The sequence below is a fragment of the Gracilinanus agilis genome, chromosome 6 (assembly GCF_016433145.1).
Source record: "Gracilinanus agilis isolate LMUSP501 chromosome 6, AgileGrace, whole genome shotgun sequence".
In the NCBI taxonomy this organism is placed as follows: domain Eukaryota; kingdom Metazoa; phylum Chordata; class Mammalia; order Didelphimorphia; family Didelphidae; genus Gracilinanus; species Gracilinanus agilis.
Window position 1 is genome coordinate 45,624,832 of NC_058135.1, and position 20,732 is coordinate 45,645,563.

General features: G+C 39.7%; 1 protein-coding gene across 1 annotated transcript in view; it reads left to right on the plus strand.

The window, feature by feature from the left end:
- The first annotated feature begins 3,334 nt into the window (after nt 1-3,334).
- The window catches only part of DAPP1 (dual adaptor of phosphotyrosine and 3-phosphoinositides 1), an 87,022-nt gene continuing 69,624 nt past the window's right edge, over nt 3,335-20,732 (plus strand). The window contains exon 1 of the mRNA XM_044680997.1: nt 3,335-3,417. Within this exon, the coding sequence (XP_044536932.1) occupies nt 3,335-3,417 (83 nt within the window). The remainder of the gene's footprint in view (nt 3,418-20,732) is intronic.

Here is a 20,732-nt window from a genome sequence, read left to right on the forward strand (position 1 = left end):
AGGACATTTCAGCTGAAGTAAAAAAAAAAAAAAAGGCAAAGGCAGCAAACATGATCTCAGAAAAAGTAAAAGCTAAAATAGGCCTAATTAAAAGAGATAATCAGGAAAACTACATTTTGCTAAAAGTACCACAGATTATAAAGCAATATCAAAATTTTTACAAGTTTCTATGATTAAAAAGCCTCATTTCTCAAATATATAGGAAACTGAGTCAAATTTATAAGAGTATGTCATTCTTCAATTCATAAATGGTCAAAGGATATTAGGAAACAATTCTCAGATGAAGAAATCAAAGCTATCTAGAGTCCTATGAAAAATTGCTCTGAATCACTATTGATTAAAGAAATACACATTAAAATAACTCTGATATCCCACCCGCCATAAAATCTAAAAGGAAAAAGGGGATTTTTTGGTTGGATATTAATAGTCAAAGGTGTGGTCGCCAAGAAATAATTGAATAATAATTGAAATAATATCAATTCTAAAATGATTTTTAGTAATTTATTTACAAAATATCAAGAATTATAAATGCTTGAGCAGATGAGAGAAAATAGGTACATTAATGAACTGTTGGTAGAATTGTGAATTAGTCAAACCACTCTGAAGAACAATTTGTAACTTTACCCAAAGGGCTTTAAAATACCACTACTGGGTCTCTACCCCAAGGAAATCAGAGAAAAAGGAAAGGGATATATATCTATGGATAATGGATATCTGTATGTTTGTGCATATATGTATATCTATTTCTATACATGTATATGTGCAAAAATATTTATAGCAGTCCTTTTTGTGTTGGCAAAGAACTGGAAATTGAGGAGGTGCTCATTTATTTGAGAATGGCTGATCAAGTTATTCCATCCCTCCTCAAAAGACTGATTATGATGGAGTATTATTGTGCTATAAGAAAGGACAAGGGAGGAGTAGTTTCAGAAAAAGCATCTCAAGAACTATATGAACTGATGCAAAGTGAAGTGAGAAACTAGATCATTGTGCACAGTTACAGCAATATTGTAATAATGTAAAGGACTTGACTGCTCAGATCAATACATGATCCAAGACAGTTTCAAGGGACTCATGATGAAAATGCATTGTCCACCTCCAGAAAGAGAATTGATAAATTCAGGGAGTAAACTGAAGCATAATTGTCTTGCTTTCTTTATTTTTTATTTTTTCTGATATGGTTAATATGAAAATACGTTTTGCGTGATTTCACATATGTGATTGTCAACCCTTTACTTGCCTTCTCAAGTAGGGGAATGGGAATGAGGAAGGAAGGAAGGAAGGAAGCAAGGGAGGAAGGAAGGGAGGGAGGGAGGAAGGGAGGAAGGAAGGAAAGAAGGGAGGGAGGGAAAGAAGAGGAAGGCTTAGAAGCCTGCTGATTTGATGATAGCTTGGGATGCTAGTTTTTTTTTAACCAAAAATGTATGATTTATTTTTTATAATTTATTTGTTTACATAATGAACTATTAAAATTTCCAAGTGTTTTATCACCAAAGGACATCTTTCCAAAATGTTTTTATTAATGATCCTACCTCTTTGTATGTCAGTGGTCTCCTGGAGCCTTTCCCTGGAAAGTTTCTGAACTCCATTCAGCAGCAGATCTCCCTTCTTGATAGTTTCTTGGTACTGCCAGTTCTTGCTATATAGTCTATTGGTTTCCACAGTTTCATTGGCTTTATCTATTTTGCAATGAAGTCTCCTGGCTGCAATAAACTTGCAAAGTTCCTTATCTATGAACTCCATGCCAACTTCAAAAGCTTTTGCCGTGTAGCCAAGTGTCAGTGACCTGTGCAATTCCAAGAGCTGCCTGGATGCATGGATTCTCATCTCTCAGATGTAGAGAGATAATTGTAGGACGGAGGATTGATAATGAGAAGCAAAGAACCAATCTTTTTTTCCTCTCCTGCTCAACAATTGCTAATGACTAGAAGGCTGAATAATGATGACATTCATATAGTGAAAAGAAGTACTGTCGCACTGTGGGCAGGCTGTGCAAGATTTCCAGGATTTCTGCTTCTTTAATAACCCTTTTCCTGAGATCAGGTCTTTCTAAAGGAATCATGCTGACATAGGCTCTGTACATAGATAGCTCTTTGCAAATATTTCATTTGATATCACAATCCTGTGAGATAAATGCTTTTTTATGCTTTTTTTCCTCAGGTGAGGAAACTGAGGTAGACAGAGCTTGAGTGACTTACCCAGAGTCACACAGCTTATAAAGTGTCTCAGGCTGGATTTGAATTCAGTTCTTCCTAACTCCAGACCCAATATTTTATCCACTGTGCCACCTAGCTGCCCCTTAAAGAATATAAACTCCTGGATAGGAGGGAGTAATGTGCCTGCGTGTATACATACATACATACATACATATACACACATATACAATATATACATGTGTGCATATGTGTTTATATGCAATATATAAATTTTTGTACAGATCATCTCTTTTGCTCAATCTTGTGAGCCAGGTTATCCCATTTTACAGATGAGAAAGCTGAGGTCTAGAAAACTGAAATGAATGACCCCAGATTCCATCTCTCATAAGTGGCAAGGGCATAATTCTCACCAAGGTCTTTTAATTCTAAGCTTAATCTTTTTACCATCCTGCCACAACATTCACAGCACTTGTTGAAGAAAGCCAAGTGCTGGGAAACTACTAACACCCACTCTGGCATCAAATTAGTAGGCTCTGGGGTCTTTTCTCACATCAATGTCATTAATGTTAGGAAGAGATATATATTGGGAAGAGCAGTAATCCTAGGGTGAGAGGACAACCTTTGACACTAGTGACCTGTGTAGTCCTCGGCCTCAGTTTCCTCATCTGTAAAATGTAAAATGTAAAATGAGAGGGTTGGACCTCTGAGGTTCCTTTCAGCTCTAGTTGTATGACTGGATGTGAGCCATGGGAGGAAGAGGGTCCCTCTACCCACTGCATGTTAGCTATAACTGGCAGAGGGAGAAGCCTTGATACATGGTTCAAGTCCAGAGGTATCTCTGCATGCCCACTCCCTTCACCGACTCCCTGAGGCAGAAAGGACCTTCTGTGCTAGCTGTGCTTGGAGCAGCTGCCTAGTTGTCTTTGCATGCTTCTTCCCTGCCTCTCCCTTGCCTGCCTCTGCCTCAGGGTCTGGCTGGGGTGGGTGGATGGCTGCTGAGCACTGCTAGGAGTTTCACTTCCTCACTGTTTAGGGCTCACGCCCACAGCAGCATTCAGCGCTGCCAGCCGGGCTGCTTTTCTCCTGGTGGCATCTGACCAAGTGAGCAGCAGCAGGGGAATCTTGTCTTGCTCGCTCCCTTCATCTCCAACACACCTGGTAGTAGAGAGGCAGCTCGAATGGGCAGAGTCGAAGCTAGAGAAAGAAACATGAGCCACCTGGACTGCTCCGAGGGAGAAGCTGAGCACCTCCAAGACTTGGGGTAAGAGGCTGAGCTACCTCCCAGCAGCCAACGTTAGACTTGATGAAGGAAGGATTCCTTCCTTTGCTCTTCTCTTTCCACATTAGAAGGGACCAAGCATCTTCCAGTGGTTGGGTACTTTTGCTTCTTCTGGATTTTGAAACAAAACATACAACAAACTTTTCTAAAATGCCATCTCCAGGGAACAGGGTGAGATAACATGGACTAGATTTTATGTGTGTAAAAACTTCATGTTAAGGTTCAAGTATGTGAAGGTAAAGGGCTTCCTTTCTGAAGCCAAACTCCTTCCTGGCGGTCAGAGGGATAAATGATTGCTGTGGTAAACAGTAAAGTTTATGCCTTAATAAATAAGTGGATTGGGCTTTGAGTTTGTTTGTGGTGGGGTTCTTTTTTTAAAAAAACAAAAATCTTAAGAGCAAGAATGAGGAAGTATTTGCAATAACCTTATATGTGTTTGGTTTTTGTTTTGTTTTCCATTCTCCTGGTTGGACATTTGTTAGACAGAGATAATGTGCAGAGAGAGGTCTTTTAATTCTACAAACGCTATCAAGGGAGGAAACCAGTAAATTCTTTAAAAACGGAATAAATTATGCTTCCAACAGACCAGACAATTCAGGTGTCTTGGTTAAAAAAAAAAAAAAAAAAAAACCTTTAAAAAATATGACACCTTATTTAGTTCAATGACCAACACTTTGCAAAAGGGTAATTTCCAGAGTGAGACTTTGACTCAGAGCTCCTGGATTGTCCTGTTAATCCAGATGGGGCACTTCATTAACCAGAAGAGGGAAAATAATGGATGCCTTCACTTCTTAGCATCCTGGATTGCAAGTTGAGGAAAGGAGCTGAAATTGGGTTGAATCCAATTGCCTGAAAATGTAGTTATTATGATTTCATGGGTTTTAGTATAATAGACTTTAAATCATAAACCCTGATTTTTAGCAGGGAGATTTTAGAGCAGACAGTTTTATTTCTGGCACACTCCTATTTCACAGCTGGAAGTTTAAGGACACAATTCCAGGAGCCTCAACCCCACTGGAACACAGCCCCAAACCAGAAATGCATGAAAAAAGTCTCCTAGTCCCCAAAATAACTGTCACAAAGCCTCTACACTTTTAGGCCACTTCCTGGTTCTAACCTCCCAAATTTAGTGACACTTATTCTACAGTTTTCCCGCCTAAGCAAGCTTGGTCATCTAATTTCCAAGTCCATGGTAAATCAATTAAAGCAAGATGGAAGGGAAGCTGGTATACAGAGGCCCCATGCCAGTAGTAAGACATAACAATTGACAGCTTGATAGACAGGGGACAGACCCAAATGCGGTAAAATTGGGCTATAACGGACAACACAGAATAGAGTGAATGTTCACTGTGATAACTTTGAACAGTGTAGAAAAGCTGAAGACATGCTTAGCATTTCTATTTTAAGAACCCATGTTGAATATATTTTTTAAAGTTTTCAGGCAAAATATCTAAAGGCAGCAAACTTTTGACCTTCAATGGGTTATTTGAAAAATTCACCAATAAACACCTCATTCTGGGTTTGGGACACCTTTTTGAAAATTAATTTTGGGGAAATGATTATGGCAGAGATATTATTTTAATCTGAAACTAATACACTGTAGTATTTCAAGGAGAAATGTGAGTTTTGTATAAAGCCCATATCATATAAAAGAAACTTTAAAACAAAACAACAATCTGGAATATTGTTTCATTAATGAAGACTATTGTTGATACAGGAAGGTCCTGAGATTCTATGCCTTTTGAAATTTTTATTTTCTAGAATTGTTTTGGAACAATGAAATGTAATTTTCTGGTAGAATCAGAGAAAAGATTTGGAGGGAAAAAAATTTTAATATTAAATTTACAAATATTTATTAAGCTCTTACTATGTACCAGACTGCACTAAATGCTTTGCAAATAACTTATTTGATCTTCGTAACAATCTAGAGAAAATTAAAAGAGGTATGTTTTATAGCTCAGCTGTGTGTCCCTATTCTCTCTCTCTCTCTCTCTCTCTCTCTCTCTCTCTCTCTCTCTGTATCTTATCTTGCTCTGTCTCTCTGTCTCCTGTCTCTGTCTCTCTGTTTCCTGTCCCTGCCTCTCTGTCTGTCTCCTTCTGTCTCTATCTTTCTCCCTCCCCACTTTTTCTCTATCTCACTCTTTATCTCTTTGTCTCCTGAGTCTCTGTCTCTCTCTGCTTCTCTCTGTCTCTGTCTCCCATCTGACACAGATTCCTCCATAGTTTCAGTGATTGTATTGAGTAGTTTCAGTGCATTTCAGTGAGCTTCAGTGATTGTATTGAGTATTGAATTATATTCAGTGACTGTATTGTATTGATAGATACTGAGATATCTAGTGGCTACAAACAGCATCCACCTAAAACTCTTTTAATTTGTCTCACATTTTCAGTGGTAGAATGAAAGTGAAGGATTTGAGGGGGTGGAATATGCTGGTGGGGGTGCTGGGGGAAGGGGATTTCTGTGCTGTTTTAGTTGGTGGCTTAGAAAAAAGAGAGGAGATGGGGGAAATAAAACAAGGAAGAAGACATATAGGCATCACCTTGGTAATTCAGCCACAGAGAACTGCTAATGAGTTGATAGAAAATACAACTGGTTTTGTGGAAATTGCAAAAGTCCCTAAAATCCCTACATACACACTTAAAAACTGTGGAGGTGCCAAAGATCAGAAGAACTTTAGAATATTACAAAGCAATTACAGTCAGACCAATTTTCTCAGGGAGAAATAGATTAAACTCTTCTTTTTTAAAGTTGTTGTCTAGCATTTTAAAGTCTAGCATTTTAAAGAAATTTTGCCCAAAGAGTGAGTTACTCAGAAAATGAGGCACTTGGACCAATTTTTCTTCAACTTCTCCTAGGATAATGGAGGATACCTTGAGAGGAAGGTATCACCATGCAAATTTTGGATGAAAAAGCAACCTTAGAATGTTTGAACTCAACGTACTAGTTTGCAAAATGGCCTAAATGAAGTTTTTTCTACTCAGATTTTTTCTTTTAGGGAGAGAAAAAATGGTTCAGAAGTCTCTAATACTGTTCTCCTTCTTGTGAATATACATCCTGTTCCAAAAGCCATACTAATGCTCTTGGATCCCCTGGTGTGTGGGAGGGGAAAAGCCCCACCTCTACTGCTTCTGCTGCTTGTTGAAGATGGGGAGAAGGACCTTTCGGACTATACTGGCCCAGATTGGAGGCATTGTGTTCATTCTCTTTTGGATCATGTGACTTATTAGGGATGAAACTTTGGGGGAAGCTGGGCCCAGGAGGGGACAAAACAGGAGTTCCAGAGCTAAAAGGATAAAGTCTTTAAGGGATGATCTCTAGGGTTAGTCATTCCTTTTTGTGTCCTAGACCCTTTTAGCATAGTCTGGAGAAGCATATGGACCCCTTTTTAGAATCATATTTTTAAATGTATAAATGAAATTCCCAGGATTACCAAGGAAACAAATGATACTGAGATAAAGAAGCGTATTTTTCCCAATCCAAATCCATGGATCCTCCTGAAATATAGCACCTCTCCTCGCCCAGGTTAATAAAGAAATTATTAGCTCTACAGCCATTAGAAAAACCGTTTTTCCCTGTGCACAAAGTTCTGAATGGCTAAACATGATACCAGAAAGTTGAGTTAACTATGGCAGCACAGCATTCTGAAACAGCGTATTTTTAGAATGCAAAATGATTTCTTATTCATTAATTCATCGATTCAACAAATACTTATTCTTATTGTTTTTATTTTCTATGTAACTTTGGGAAACTTGTTTAACCTCTCTGAGATTCCTTACCTATAAACTGAGAGTGCTTAAAAATAGCTAACATTTATTGCCCTGAGGTTTGAAAAATGCACTGGGAGGTAGGTAATAAGGGTTTTATTATCCCATTTACATCTAAGGAACCTGAGGCTTCAAGAGATGAATTGGCCAAGCATAGAGGTGCAGAACTGTAATCCTTGCTATTGAGAACACTAAGATTCATGGATGTCTTGAGTTCAGAAGTTTGGAACTACACTGGACTAAACAGACTGGGTGTTCATACTAAGTTCAGCAGTAATTCCATGTAGAGGATTAGGATGCCAAGGAAGTAGGCACTGACTCAGGTCAAAAACAATGTAGGTTAAAGTTCACTTGTTGCTCAGAAGGGACTGTTTGTCCTAGAATCAGATCAAAGGATTTCTTGACAGATCCCATTGTTAAATTTTTCAGTCTCACTATTTATACCCCCAAAATCAGTTTTAAGTCAAAAATTGACTTATTGTTTTGTTAATTGTTTAGACCTAAGAAAGTGATGGAGAAGATTTTAATAATAGAGATTAAGTTTAAAGTATATTCTGTACATTTTGTTTTTGGAGAGCTGGTTGTTAAACATTTAGTAGCCTACTGCTATGTGAGTAGCTGCTGCATTTCCAGCCTAGGGGAGATGAGGAGACCCAATGGCAAAATAAAAAAAGTGGGAGGGAGTGGGGAGAAGGAAGAAAAAGAGGAGGAGGAATATCTGAGTCACAAACTGGCAAATGTCAAAAGCCAGATTTAGAAAGTCTTCCCAGGTTCAGCAGTTGTAAAGGAAATTAAATCTATGGGAAGACCAGTAGGTGTTTATTCACCAACTATCATTCATTAGCCCAACCCTTAAGTTAAGGTAATAACCTAGAGGTGGGTAACAACCCTAAATGGAGGAATGACAGTTGGGCAGTTACTGATCATCCACAAGCTAGAGAAAAGACATAGGGAAATGAAATACTCTCTGAGTTCTTATTGGGGTTAAAGGATGGAAACTGGAAGTAAACAAATATAGTTTATTAAGAAGGGTGATAGATTAGAGGAAAGGGAAAGGTCTCTCCACACTAGGATACTATGGACAGACATCAGGGATTGGGAAAATGAGTCAATCTACTCTCAATGACCACAAGCTATTAGGGTACAGCTGGGCCGGTTAGGAGAAAGGAAATGCCTCCCAACTGGGTCTTCTTCTGTTCCAACGAGGATCAAGGGTTTCCAGGAACACAGGTCCACAGCAAAAGAAATCCACAGAGAAAAGAAGGAAAAGAGCTGGAGCAGTCTGAGGTCCACCCTCCAGAGCTGTGCCAATGCTCAACCTGCATTTCCTCTCAGGATAGATGATTTCTTCCCTGAGTTCTCCACTGAGGCAGTTGATCCAGTCTCTAACTGCACTCAGCTCCCAACATGGAGTCCAAACCCCAGAGCTTCCTCCTTCCTCATTCCATTTAGAATTCTCCAGCCTTCCCTGATAAGCCTGGTGCCTAACTTAATCTATAAATTTGCCTATTCCACAATCATTCCACCACATGAACATACCATGTACTTAGAGTCAGAGTATTCTTAAGCTCCCTTCCTGCTGTCAATCTTTTCCTCTTAGATCTCTAGTGAGCTTCCTCCTCAGATGCATAGCTCATTTCTCTTCCAAGTAGGCAGCCAGAATTATGTGGAAATCTGCCCCATCCAGTCCTAGGCAAGCATGGAGAAGTATTTCTCATCAGTCAATATTATCATTCAGCATTTATTCAGAATGAATAATTTTATTAACAAAGTAGTGAGAAGAAGCACTTTTTGAACCAAGATGCCTCCTGCCATTAATTTATTCAACATTTATTGAGAACCTACTAAGGTCAGAGCAATGTGCTAAACCTAGGACAGGATGCAGAAATGTATGGAACATGATCTCTGCATAAAGAAATTGATATCTAGTGCGTGGGGTGGGGCCGAACTTGGATGCAGCTGACTAAAGCACAAAAAATTATGTGTCTGTATTATTGCAGACATATGGTCGTAGTGGTTCAGAGGAGAAGGGAATCATCTTTTCCAGCTGGGATGTCCAGGGAAGGAAGATTTTGAATTGGAATGGAGGGAAAGATTTTGGCAGGTAAAGATGAAGAGGGAGGCCATTCCAGGCAGAAGGATGGAAGGAATTGCAAAAACAAGTCTGGGATCTTAGAAAGCTCACTAGATGTTTGGGCAATGGTCAGAGGTCCAAAATGGCCACAGCCCTGGAACTGTGTTGAAGAGTTATGGAAGATGAGATTTGGAAAGGAGAGATTGGGAGTACCTTGGAGGGTAGGGCCTTGAAGAGGCAATGGGAAGCAGGTTTTAATGAAAGGGGAGAGATTCTTCTTAAAGCCCTTCAGAGTAGTAGTTTACAAGGATTCATTTGGCTACAGTGTGCAATATGTTGTACAGACTGGAGTCAGAAGAGACAGGAAGGAAGGGATTTAAATGCCATGATAGACAAAGCAGACAATTATACTCACTGGGGGCAGCTAGGTAGCACAAAGGAAAACTCACCTTCCTGAGTTCAAATCTAGCCTCAGACACATACTAGCTCTGTGACCCTGGGCAAATCACTTAAATCTGTTTGCCTCAGTTTCCTTATCAGTAAAATGAGCCAGAGAAGGAAATGGCAAACCATTCTCCAATATCTTTGCCAAGAAAACTCCCAATGGGGTCACAAAGAATCGGACATAACTTAAAAAATGGACAACATGCTCACCAGACAACATGGGACTTAGTTCTGTTGTTTCTTTGTGTTTCAAATCAATGAGGCAACATACTGCTCCTTAATTAAGTGCCTACTACCTGCCAATGCCATGCTAGACACTAAAATTTCAAAGACAAGACAGGAAGTCTCTGACCACAAAAAGCTTACATTCTTTGGAGGAAACATGTTCATATGTGTGCATATGAAATAAACTCATAAATTCAAAGGAATACGGGAGGCATTAACTACTGGGAGGATCAAGAAAGGTCTCAGTGTTTGATCTGAGTTCTGAACAAATGAGACAATAATTAGGTGGTGCCATAGGTCTTAGCATGCCAGGCTTGGAGTTAGGAAAACATCTTCATAAGTTCAAATCTAGTCTCTGACACTTACTAGTTGTGTGACCCTGGGTAAGTCATTTCACTCCCATTTGCCTCACCTTTCTCATCTGTAAAATGAGTTGGAGAAGGAAATGAAAAACCATGCTAGTATTGGTGCTAAGAAAACCCCAGGGTTAGGGAAGGAAAATGAAATGGAGAGTGAGCACCAATGGCAAGTAGCTAATTACCCAGAGGTCCTTGAAGTGTTTTAGAATTTCAAGTGCCCTCTTAGTTATCTAGAATATAGTCAGATAAAAGGAACCATAGCTGGAGCTGAACTCAATAGAGTGGACCATAGTAGATACCCACCAGTAGGGTAGACTGGACCCAGGCAGGGACAAGTCCTGACTTTCAGAGCTGAAAGGGTTAAGTCTTTAGAGTATGGTCTCTTATCTCATGGGCAAAGTAGATAGGAAATTAGGAATTCTAAAATTCAGAGTAGAGAAGGAAATGCTTTATAGGTATGGAAGACAGCAGCCCCTTCAGCCTCATTCCTCTAATGTGCCAATCCTACTCCATGCTGTCCTCCCTCCAGAATTCTATTCAATTATTTACTAACAGTTCTTTATATTAGATCTGTATCTTTTCTCCACCCCTACTGAAATGACTTAACCTATATTTTATATTTACTTAAATGGATACATAGGGGATTTCCTCCCCCAGTTGAATGTAACTTCCTCAAAGGCAGAGGCTGTTTTATTTTCATCATTGTATCCCAAGCATCTAACATAGTTTCTTGGCACAGAGGAGTTACTTAATAAATGTTTGTCAAATGGAATTTTAAAGTGAGAAACTGAGACTCAGGGAGGCTATACTTGGCCAGTGTTACCACCTTCCAACATAGCGAGTTGCTAATCCTGGTATCCAAGCTTCTAGGACAATACTCCCTACGAGCTGTGAGAAATTTGTGTGGATCCATTTTCAGTCCCTTTACCCAATGTCCCTTATGATCAAAGTATACATCTTGGTGAGATGGCTGACCAAGATGAGGGGCACATGTGTCAAGTTGTTTGTTTTATATTTTCCTCATCCTGACCCACACAGAGATCAAATCCACCACTTCAACCCATTAGCAATGCATCCTCTCCACCATAGCTAACTATCCCTTCCAAAGTCTGTGATTACTTCAGATATCTATGAATGGCCCCACGTGGTTTTCTGCCCTTGAATTTGTCTGACCTTTTGGAAGATAGTCTTGGGCTTATTTCTCTCCAAACAGCCTTGTATATGCCTTTATATAGACATCTGAAAACTTCACTTGTCAGGGTGAATGAGAGATAACAGATGGATCGTCCCAGTGATCTACTAGGGTACTTGGGGGAAAAGTCAAAAAAGATGCCCAGCACAGTGGATAGATGATCCGTATCAAACTTGTTGGAGACTGGATGGGTTCCATGGGATGGGCAGGCATGGGATGGGTTCAGACAAACTGATAAGATCATAGATTCATTTCAAAATTTTAGTATCAGCAGATCATCTTACTCTGGGTGTATGTCACAGACAGGATACCATGGGAACTGCTTGGAAAATCTAGTAAATTGCCAAAACCTCCCCTTAGACTCCTCTGGTGGTTTTCTGAATGCAAAGAAAGGCAGATAGCCACAATCTTTTATTAAATTCAGCCATTTGAAATGAACTTAGTGGGCATGAAAGGGAGTCACAAAGAGAACATCTATATGTTGCTACCTCAAAAGCTCAGGGCTTTTCAAGTAGCTAATTACCCAAGGGCCTCTTTGAAGCATGTCAGGGCTTCAAGTAGTACTCATAATTGGAAAAGGGAAAAAGAAGACAGTTTTTCTCTCTAGACAGGTTCATGACTCTTTTTCAGGATCAGATAATTGTTTTTGTTTCTGCTAAAATAGCCCATCATTGACAAGAGTCTGGTGGAAAGTGTAGCTTTTTTCCAAATGGAAGGAGGTACTAGAAGATCATGGGAGGTAGAAGCCAAGGGACCTGGAAAGTCTGGGAACTTTGGAGCTCCATGGGGAGGATAGCGAAAGGAAAGTGTACTGTTGTCCCACCCAGAGTGTAATTATGAGTGGTTGGACAGTTGTCTAGCCCCACTGACCTCCTTAAGGAGTGATCTGCCTGAACAGAATATTGTGGTTTTCCTGATGCTGCCAGTCCTAGGACCTGATAAATTTTTCCCCTTTCCACTTCCTCCCTTCTTCTGCCTCCTCAATGCCTGACAACTCTGGGAGTTGACAACTTACTCTCTAAATTTCATCTATTTGCTATATATTCTTTTCCAAAGAGTTTCATTTTCAGATAAAGTTAAACTGATTCTAATTGCATTCTGGGTGGATGATGGCTATAAAGCAGGAGATAAATAGCCCTGATTTAGCCATGAATCATTCAGTCAATAAGCATTGATTAAGAGCCTACCATATGCTAGGCATCTTGCTAAGTACTGGGAATGCAAAGAGAGTCAAAGGATAGTCCTTGTCCTTGAGGAGCTCACAATCTTTTTTTAAATCCTTACTTTCTGTCTTAAAATTAATACTGTGTATTGGTTTCAAGGTAGAAGAGTGGTAAGAGTTGGGCATTTGGGGGTCAAGTGACTTACCCAAGGTTACATAGCCAGGAAGAGTTGAGGAGCTCACAATCTTAATAAAAGAGACAACAAGCAAACAAATATGTGCAGACATGCTATATGTAAAGGTAATAGGAAATAATGAACAGAGCAAATGCATTAGATTTAAGGGGGAATGGGAAAGTCTTCCCATAAAAAATGAGGTTTTAGCTAGGATTTAAAGAAAGCCAGGAGTTGGAGGTGAAGATGGAGACCTTTCCAGAAAAGAGAGACAGCCAGAAAGAATGGCCAGAACCAAGAGGTTGAGTTTCTTGTTCATGGAACAGCAAGAAAGTACATGGCAGACATGGAAATGGGTCTTGATCAATGATATATGTAAAACCCAGTTGAATTGCTCATTGGCTATAGGAGGGGGACGAGAGAAAGTGAGGTAAAGAATGCAAATCATGTAACGAAAAAAAATATTTTTAATTAATTAATTTCTTTTTTTTAAAAGAGTACATGGCAGGTTGTAAAGTGTAAGAAGCCTGGGAATATCAGGAGCAGGAAGAGGAACTAGCTTATGAAGGGCTTTAAATGTCAAACAGAGGAGTTTGTATTTGATCCTGAAGATGATAGGGAGTCTCTTTCTCCCTCTGTCTTTTTCTGACTTCTCTGTCTCTCTTTCTCTTCTCTTCTCTTCTCTTCTCTTCTCTTCTCTTCTCTTCTCTTCTCTTCTCTTCTCTTCTTTTCTTTTCTTTTCTGTCTCTCTCTCTCTCCCTATCTCTCTGTCTGGTCTGTCTGTCTCTCTGTGTCTCTGTGTCTCTCTTTGCCTCTCTCACTCTTTCTTCCCCAATCCCCCTCCCCCATACAAAAAAGAACCCTTTTCAAACCAGAAAAACAGAATGAACAAATACAGAATGGTATATTTCTCCAAGCATACTCAGTGTGGTGTCTTGCAATGGCCTGAATTTTTTACTCTCCCTCTAATCTGAGACTATGTCAATAAAAATATTTTTAATGAAGGAAAAAGAACCTGCTTCAAATTATAGGAGAAGCTACATTCCAAATTTTAATGTGGGTTATTGAGAGTCCCCTTTCCCAAGAGTTAAGATATTTCTGGTGAAAGGTTAGAAAAGATATCCGGACTGCCAATCTGTGAACTTTGGGTCAGAAGCTCTCATGGCCCAAGGGTCTAGACACACTTTGAAGGATACATTTCCTCATTCACTGGGCTCAGAGATCCCACCCAGAAAAATCACAGGAAAAATGTATGGACAATATTTCCCCATGCACACCCCACCACACACACAGTATAGTGTGGCTAACTGATTGTTTACAAGTCTACCCTTCAAAGTCTTACAGGAGAAAGTTGTATTAAAAGAAGGTGGAGAAAACAGAGGACCTTCTTTGAGTCCCAGATAGGTATATAAATGTTCAATCAATGAATCGGTCAAATACCATTTATTAAATGCCTACTACATGCCAGGCACTAAGGGATACAAGGAAAGTCCCTGCTCCGAGACAAATGGGGGGAGACAACATGCAAGAAACTATGTGCAAATAAGATAGACTAAGGCAAAATTGGGAATTGGGGGTGGTCTCAGAAGGAAGTCACTAAGATTAAGGAGGACAAAGGGAGGCTTCCTACAGAAGGGGAGATGAGCTGAGACTTGAGGGAAGCTAGAAGACAGTGATGAAGAGGAAGGGCAGTCCAGGCATGGGAGACAAGGCCTGAAAATACTAGCAGTTGGGAGATAGAATGTCTTATTCATGGAACAGCAAGAAGGCCAGTGCCACTGGGCCTCAGAGTCCCTGGAGGGACATAAAGTGTAAAAAAGACTGGAACAATAGAAAGAGGGCAAGGGTATAAAGGGCCAAAAAGGACCCTGATGGGAAACGTTCTCTTACTCCCAAGAACTACCTTACCTAATACTACCTGCCACTCAAACAGCAGAATGCCATTTTTACTGTCTTTCTGATTTGGCAGTCTGTACCATATGACCAGTTCCCAAACACTGATACTTGACCTACCAGTTACTCAAGAAGAATGAAAAATCCTTCACCAGGGTTGTCCATTCTTCCGGAGCCACCCTCCAAGCAAATTTAAGGGCGGAACTTCTGGTCATTCTGTTCTTCTTTTCTTTTTTCCTTGACTTTTCTAGCTACCAGCTCCATCATTGTCATGCATTCCTTCCAATGGTCTCTGTTTATTCTTTCCAGTTATTCAAAGGACAGCAGGTATGAAGAAAGCTCCCAGTAAGAATTTCTCAATCACCAGGTGTTTTCTGGAGAACTATGTGCCCAGCACATATTATATAGGCCACAAAAAAGAATGGCACAATCCCTTTTCTCCAGGCACTTAAATCTTTATTATTCCATCCTTTTTTTAGCAAATGTTTGTAAAGGCTCTGCTCCTCAGCTTGGCCTGTAGGGCCACCCCACAAAGTGAAACTATCCTACTTCCCCAGACTTTCCTCCATATACTCTACCCTTTCGCTAACCATTGTTCCCAGGACACCCCTTACACTTTCTATGGCCTTGTTTACATTGTTCCTTATGTATAGAATAACACTGTTTTTCTCCATATTCCCAACACCAGCTGAATTCCTCCCAATCCCAGCTGAATTCCTCCCAGTCCTTTAAAGCTTAACTCAAAAGCTACTTCCTCCCCCAAAAAAAGTCTTTTCTGTTTCCCCCAGGCAAGACTTTCCTCATCCCAGGACAATACTTAACACTTTGGATTGTACAAGTTCCTTACTTGCCTACCCAAGGTCACAAGCTAGTTGGAGTAATGATTTCAGGTCCCTGGGCTCCAGTGCAGAGTCCAGTACCAAACTCATCACATTTCCACTATGCCCCTCTCCTAGTTCACTATGGCCTAGTTAAGCTTTAGATGTCCCCCAGCAACAAGTTCAAGGTTCTGCACATAAAATAAACACTCTATTTGCAATTAAGATTGATATTAATACTCTCCCCTCTACAACTGAATTGTTCTATGATATAGTATCAATATTTAATTGCTCAAAGGAGATGACTTATTAAAGATCCTTGTAAACCTTACAATGCTATGCTAGCTATTATTACTATGAAAGAAAGAAAGAAAGAAAGAAAGAAAGAAAGAAAGAAAGAAAGAAAGAAAGAAAGAAAGAAAGAAAGAAGAAAAAAAGAAAGAAAAAAGAAAAAAAGAAAGAAAAAGAAAGGAAGGAAGGAAGGACAGAAGGACAGAAGGAGAAGGAAGGAAGGAGAAAAGAAAAAAAAACAAGAAAAGAAGAGAAAAGAGAAGAAAAGGAAAGGAAAGAGATCAATCAAGGAGACTGACCAGGATGTAAGTATTGAGACTGATTAGGTCAGTCTAATATGGTATTAATGAGTAATCTAACCATCCATCCAGAGAGGGTTGGTTGGAGAAATGTCCAGTGTCTTCTATAAAGGCTAACTCTAGAAAGTGAGGGTTGGCCCTGAAATAACTATTGGTATTCTGGCATGGTATAAGATAGTATAATAGAAGGAACACTAGTCATAAGTTAAAACAGAATTAGATTCAAATTCTTGTCCTGATAATTTACCTGGGGGCCCCTATTAGAGGAAGGTCATCAGAAAACTACCCCAGGGTCAAGATACTTTGTAGATCATCTGGTTTAAAAAGACAAACAAACAAAAAATGGCTTATGAGCCGGGGCAAACATGGAACACATTCTAGACAATGTAACATATATGACCAGGGCAACTCATCTATAATGCTCTATAGAGCCACTGATGTTTTCTGCTGTGTGTCTCCACAGAGCTAGGTGGTGCAGTGTATAGAACCATCTCTTGACATCTCAGGAAGACTTGAGTTCAAATCCAGTCTTAGATAGTTAATAGCTATGCGACCCTCTGTAAGTCACTTCATCTCTGTCTGCCTCAGTCTCTTCAATTGTAAAATGCATATAATATTAGCACCCACCTCCCAGGGTTGTGAGGATTAAATGAGATAATATTTGTGAAGCACTTAGCACAGTGCCTGTCATATAGTAGGCATTTGTAAGTGTTAGCTGTTATTATTATCTGCTGGGTGTCTTTGTTGGCTGGTGGGAGCTATACCAATGAAAGCATAGGTGTGGACCCCTTTCCACCAGTTTTTCCTCCTCCCACCAGATAAAACTAGATCTCCACTCCTAGCTTGATAAGAATATGGATTATGTCTTATTCTACTTTATAGTTAAGATAAAAGAAAAAATAGATGCTCTTTGTACCTTTCCTAACCCAGTGCCATTCACATAGTAGACACTGAGGACCAAGAAAGGAAGTATGGGGGGTGGCGTGGGGGGTGGAGGGCAGCTGGGTAGCTCAGTGGATAGAGATGGGGAGGTCCTAGGTTCAAATCTGGCCTCAGACACTCCCTAGCTGTGTGACCCTGGTCAAGTCACTTAATTCCCATTGCCTAGCACTTAGGACTTTTTGCCTTGGAACCATACTCAGTATAGATTCTAAAATAGAAAGTTAGGGTTTTAAAAAAAGGGAAAAGAGTTGGGACAGAGGTCAGCAGTCATCTTAGTACAATAGTCTACAAACCAAAGTATTTTTGTATGCCTACTAGCTGCAAATGGTGCTTACATTCTTCAATACAATTAAAGTTTATTTTAAAATATAACCACCATTGTTAGTTTAAGGGCCTACAAAAATAGGTGGCAGGCTGGTGAGTTTGGTGAGTCCAACACAAACAGGACCCCTACAATAATGTACTTGGCAAATGATCCTCCAGCAGCTGAAGATTTTAGCAAAGCTCTTTTTTTAAAAGTACCGCATGGGACTCTTGCGGAGAAGGCAGAGAGATCTGGATGAAATAATCCTACAATCAGATGGCTTCAGAACTGATTGGAAGGGTAGTATTAATCTTGATTTCCCAATACTGGAATTAGAAGGAAGGGGGAATTTACCACCACTCAAGGTGTCCCATTCCACTTTTGAAAATTCTAATTGTGAGTGAATTTTACTTTTTTCTGACACTGAGTCTAATTTGCCTCCCTGAAGCACTTGCCTATTGCTTCTGGTTCTGCCCTAGGAAGCTAAACAAACCAAATCTAATCCTTCCTCCAGATCACAGTCTTTCAGGTACTTTACACCTCCATCACATTCCATCTTGAGTCTTCTCTCATCCAAGATAAGCATTCTTAGTTCCCAACTGAACTTCACATAACATGGATTTGCCATCTTGTTCGCCTTCTTCTGAACACTCTCCAGCTGATCAGTGTCTTTCTGACACTACAAAAGTGAACACAATATGGCCTCCCAATGAAGTCTGATGAAATTCATCCTTGGTTACATGCCTTTCCCATCAATCCTCTGCATATATCTTTTAAAAATCTAAGTTGATGAGTTTCCTATACTTTAATAGTGATTTCTTTAGAAACCTCTTTTTCCTTCTCACTATATCTGCTTTGCTTTATGCCTTCAAAATTGCATTCTTGAGACTTTGTCATATCTTTTGATCTGACTTCCCTTGAGACTGGATTTAACTCAGGTCTTTCTGACTCTCTATGGCACTCTGCTCACTGTACCACCTGGGTGCCTCAAGAAAGCAGAGCTGGAGGAAGACAAAAATGTGACATGTTCCTGAGAGCCAGGCCTGGAGACATGTCCTGGGTTCAAATGTGGCCTCAAATACTTCCTAGCTGTGTGACCCTGGGTAGGTAACTTAACTTCAATTGCCCAGTCCATGCTTCTCTTCTGCCTTGGAACCAATACTTAATACTAATTCTAAGAGGGAAGTTATGGGTTAAGAATTAAAAAAAGAATGTTATCAAAAGTGCCAGAGCCCAGAATGAACTGAGATTAGCAAGGAATGCCAAGCAAAACAAACAAACAAAAACAAGTTTTGAGGGGAAATGTTTCTATGATATATAAGAAAGAAGTTATCAAAGAAGGGATAGAATCATTGTTCAGGGTGGATGGGGCACTGACAACTGACAACAGAAAAGCAATCCCTGCTCTGTTCTTGCTTATTTGAGTTTTCTCTGTCAAGAAGAATGGAAAAGACATATTAAAAATGGCTTCTAGGAAGCATGGAAACAAAATGAATAAGGACATAGAAAGAGAGCTCCTGCTGCCCTTGGGGAATTCAAGTGACTTACTTATAGCCTCAGATCCTGAAAGTCCTGGCAAACTTGAGGGCAGAAGGACCAGCAGTAAATTTTTAAAACTGTATAGAATGTAAGAGATGCCACAGAATTGAAGAAGGGTAAATGTCATTCCGGTTTTCAAAAGAGAGAAGAGATTCGCATCAATGAGCTTAGCTAGAATCTCTAGAAAAAATCATAGGCCCTATTATTGAAGAAATAGTTATAGAACATCTAAAAGTGATAATCTAGGTGGCATAATGGATAGAGTACCAGGCCTGGATCCAGGAAGACTTATCTTTATGAGTTCAAATCTGGCCTCGGACACTTGCTGAATGGTCCTGGACAAGTCACTTAACCCTGTTTGGCTCAGTTTACTCATCTGTCAAATAAACTGATGGAAGGAAATTTCAAATCACTCCAGTATATTTGCCAAAACACCAAATGAGGCCATGAAGAATTGGACACAACTGAAAACAACTGAATAACAACAATAACAAAGTGGTAATCATAGATTACCAAGATGGCTTTGGCAAGAATAGGTCTTACTGAACTAAGCTGGTAGATAGGGTAGTTTGGTAGATATCTTTAGTTGTAATTTTAGAAAAGCATTGGATAAAATATCCTACACTATTCTTGTGTAAACAATGGATATGGATGGGTCAGAAGGTAGTAAAATTTGAAGGAATCAGACTTGGTTGATTGACTAGACATCATATTGGTCTGATGTCATCTTGTAAAAAGGACTCCAGTGGAGTGCTTTAGAGATCTGTTCTTTGTGCTGTGTTATTCAAAGTTGTGGTCAATGATTTAGATGAAAGCACAAAAAGCATGCCTATCAAACTTGTCAATAATACATAGTGAGAAAGGATAGTAGATGCAAAGGGTAGCAAAAGTCAGGATCCTCCCTCTTCCAAAAAAATGTTGACAGACTATATCATTGACCTGAGTCTCATATAATGAAGTTTAATAAGAAAAAAATCTAAAGTCTTAACTAATTCTAAAGTCTTGGGTTTAAGAAATCAATCTTGGGTGTACAAGACAGGGAAGGCATGGTTAAATAGCAGAAAAAGACCTTGGGGTTTTAGTGTACTACAAACTCAGCGAGATTCACCAATGTGATTGTTGTTTTCCAGTTGTATCTAACTCTTCATGACTCCATGGACGATAGCCATCCATGGGGTTTTCTTGGTCAGGATACTAGAATGGTTTATCATTTCCTTCTCCAGTGGATCTAGTAGATCCTTTTGTCAGGCAGAGGTTAAATGACTTACTCAGGGTCACACAGCTAGGAAGTATCTGAGGTCAGATTGGAACTCAGGTCTTCTTGACTCCAGGCCCAGCACTCTACCCACTGAGCTACTTAGCTGCCTCTTTGGCATATAGACATTAAGTGAGTCATCCAAGGGCACGCAGATAAGAGGTAACTGAGTATGCATTTGAACTCAGTTCTTCCAGTACTCTTACCACTGAGCTACAACTGCCTCTATAACCAATGTGATACCCAGTCAAAAAAAAAAAAACCTATTGAAATCTTTAGCTATATTAAGAAAGGCAAGGTACCTAGGATTAGGGATTTGATAGTCCCTGTTCTATATTCTGCCCTGATTAGACCATATCTGAGAACCAGTTCAGTTCTGGGAAAAAGAGTTTAGGGAGGATATTGATGAGTTGGAAAGTGTCCAAAGGAAGACAAATATGATGTTCAATCACTTTGAGTCCATGCCACAAGAGGATTGTTTGAAGGAAGGGATTATTAATAGAGACATCTAGAAATTCATAGGAGACTAAATCCAAAAAAGAAGGCAGTGGCAAAAGCCCTG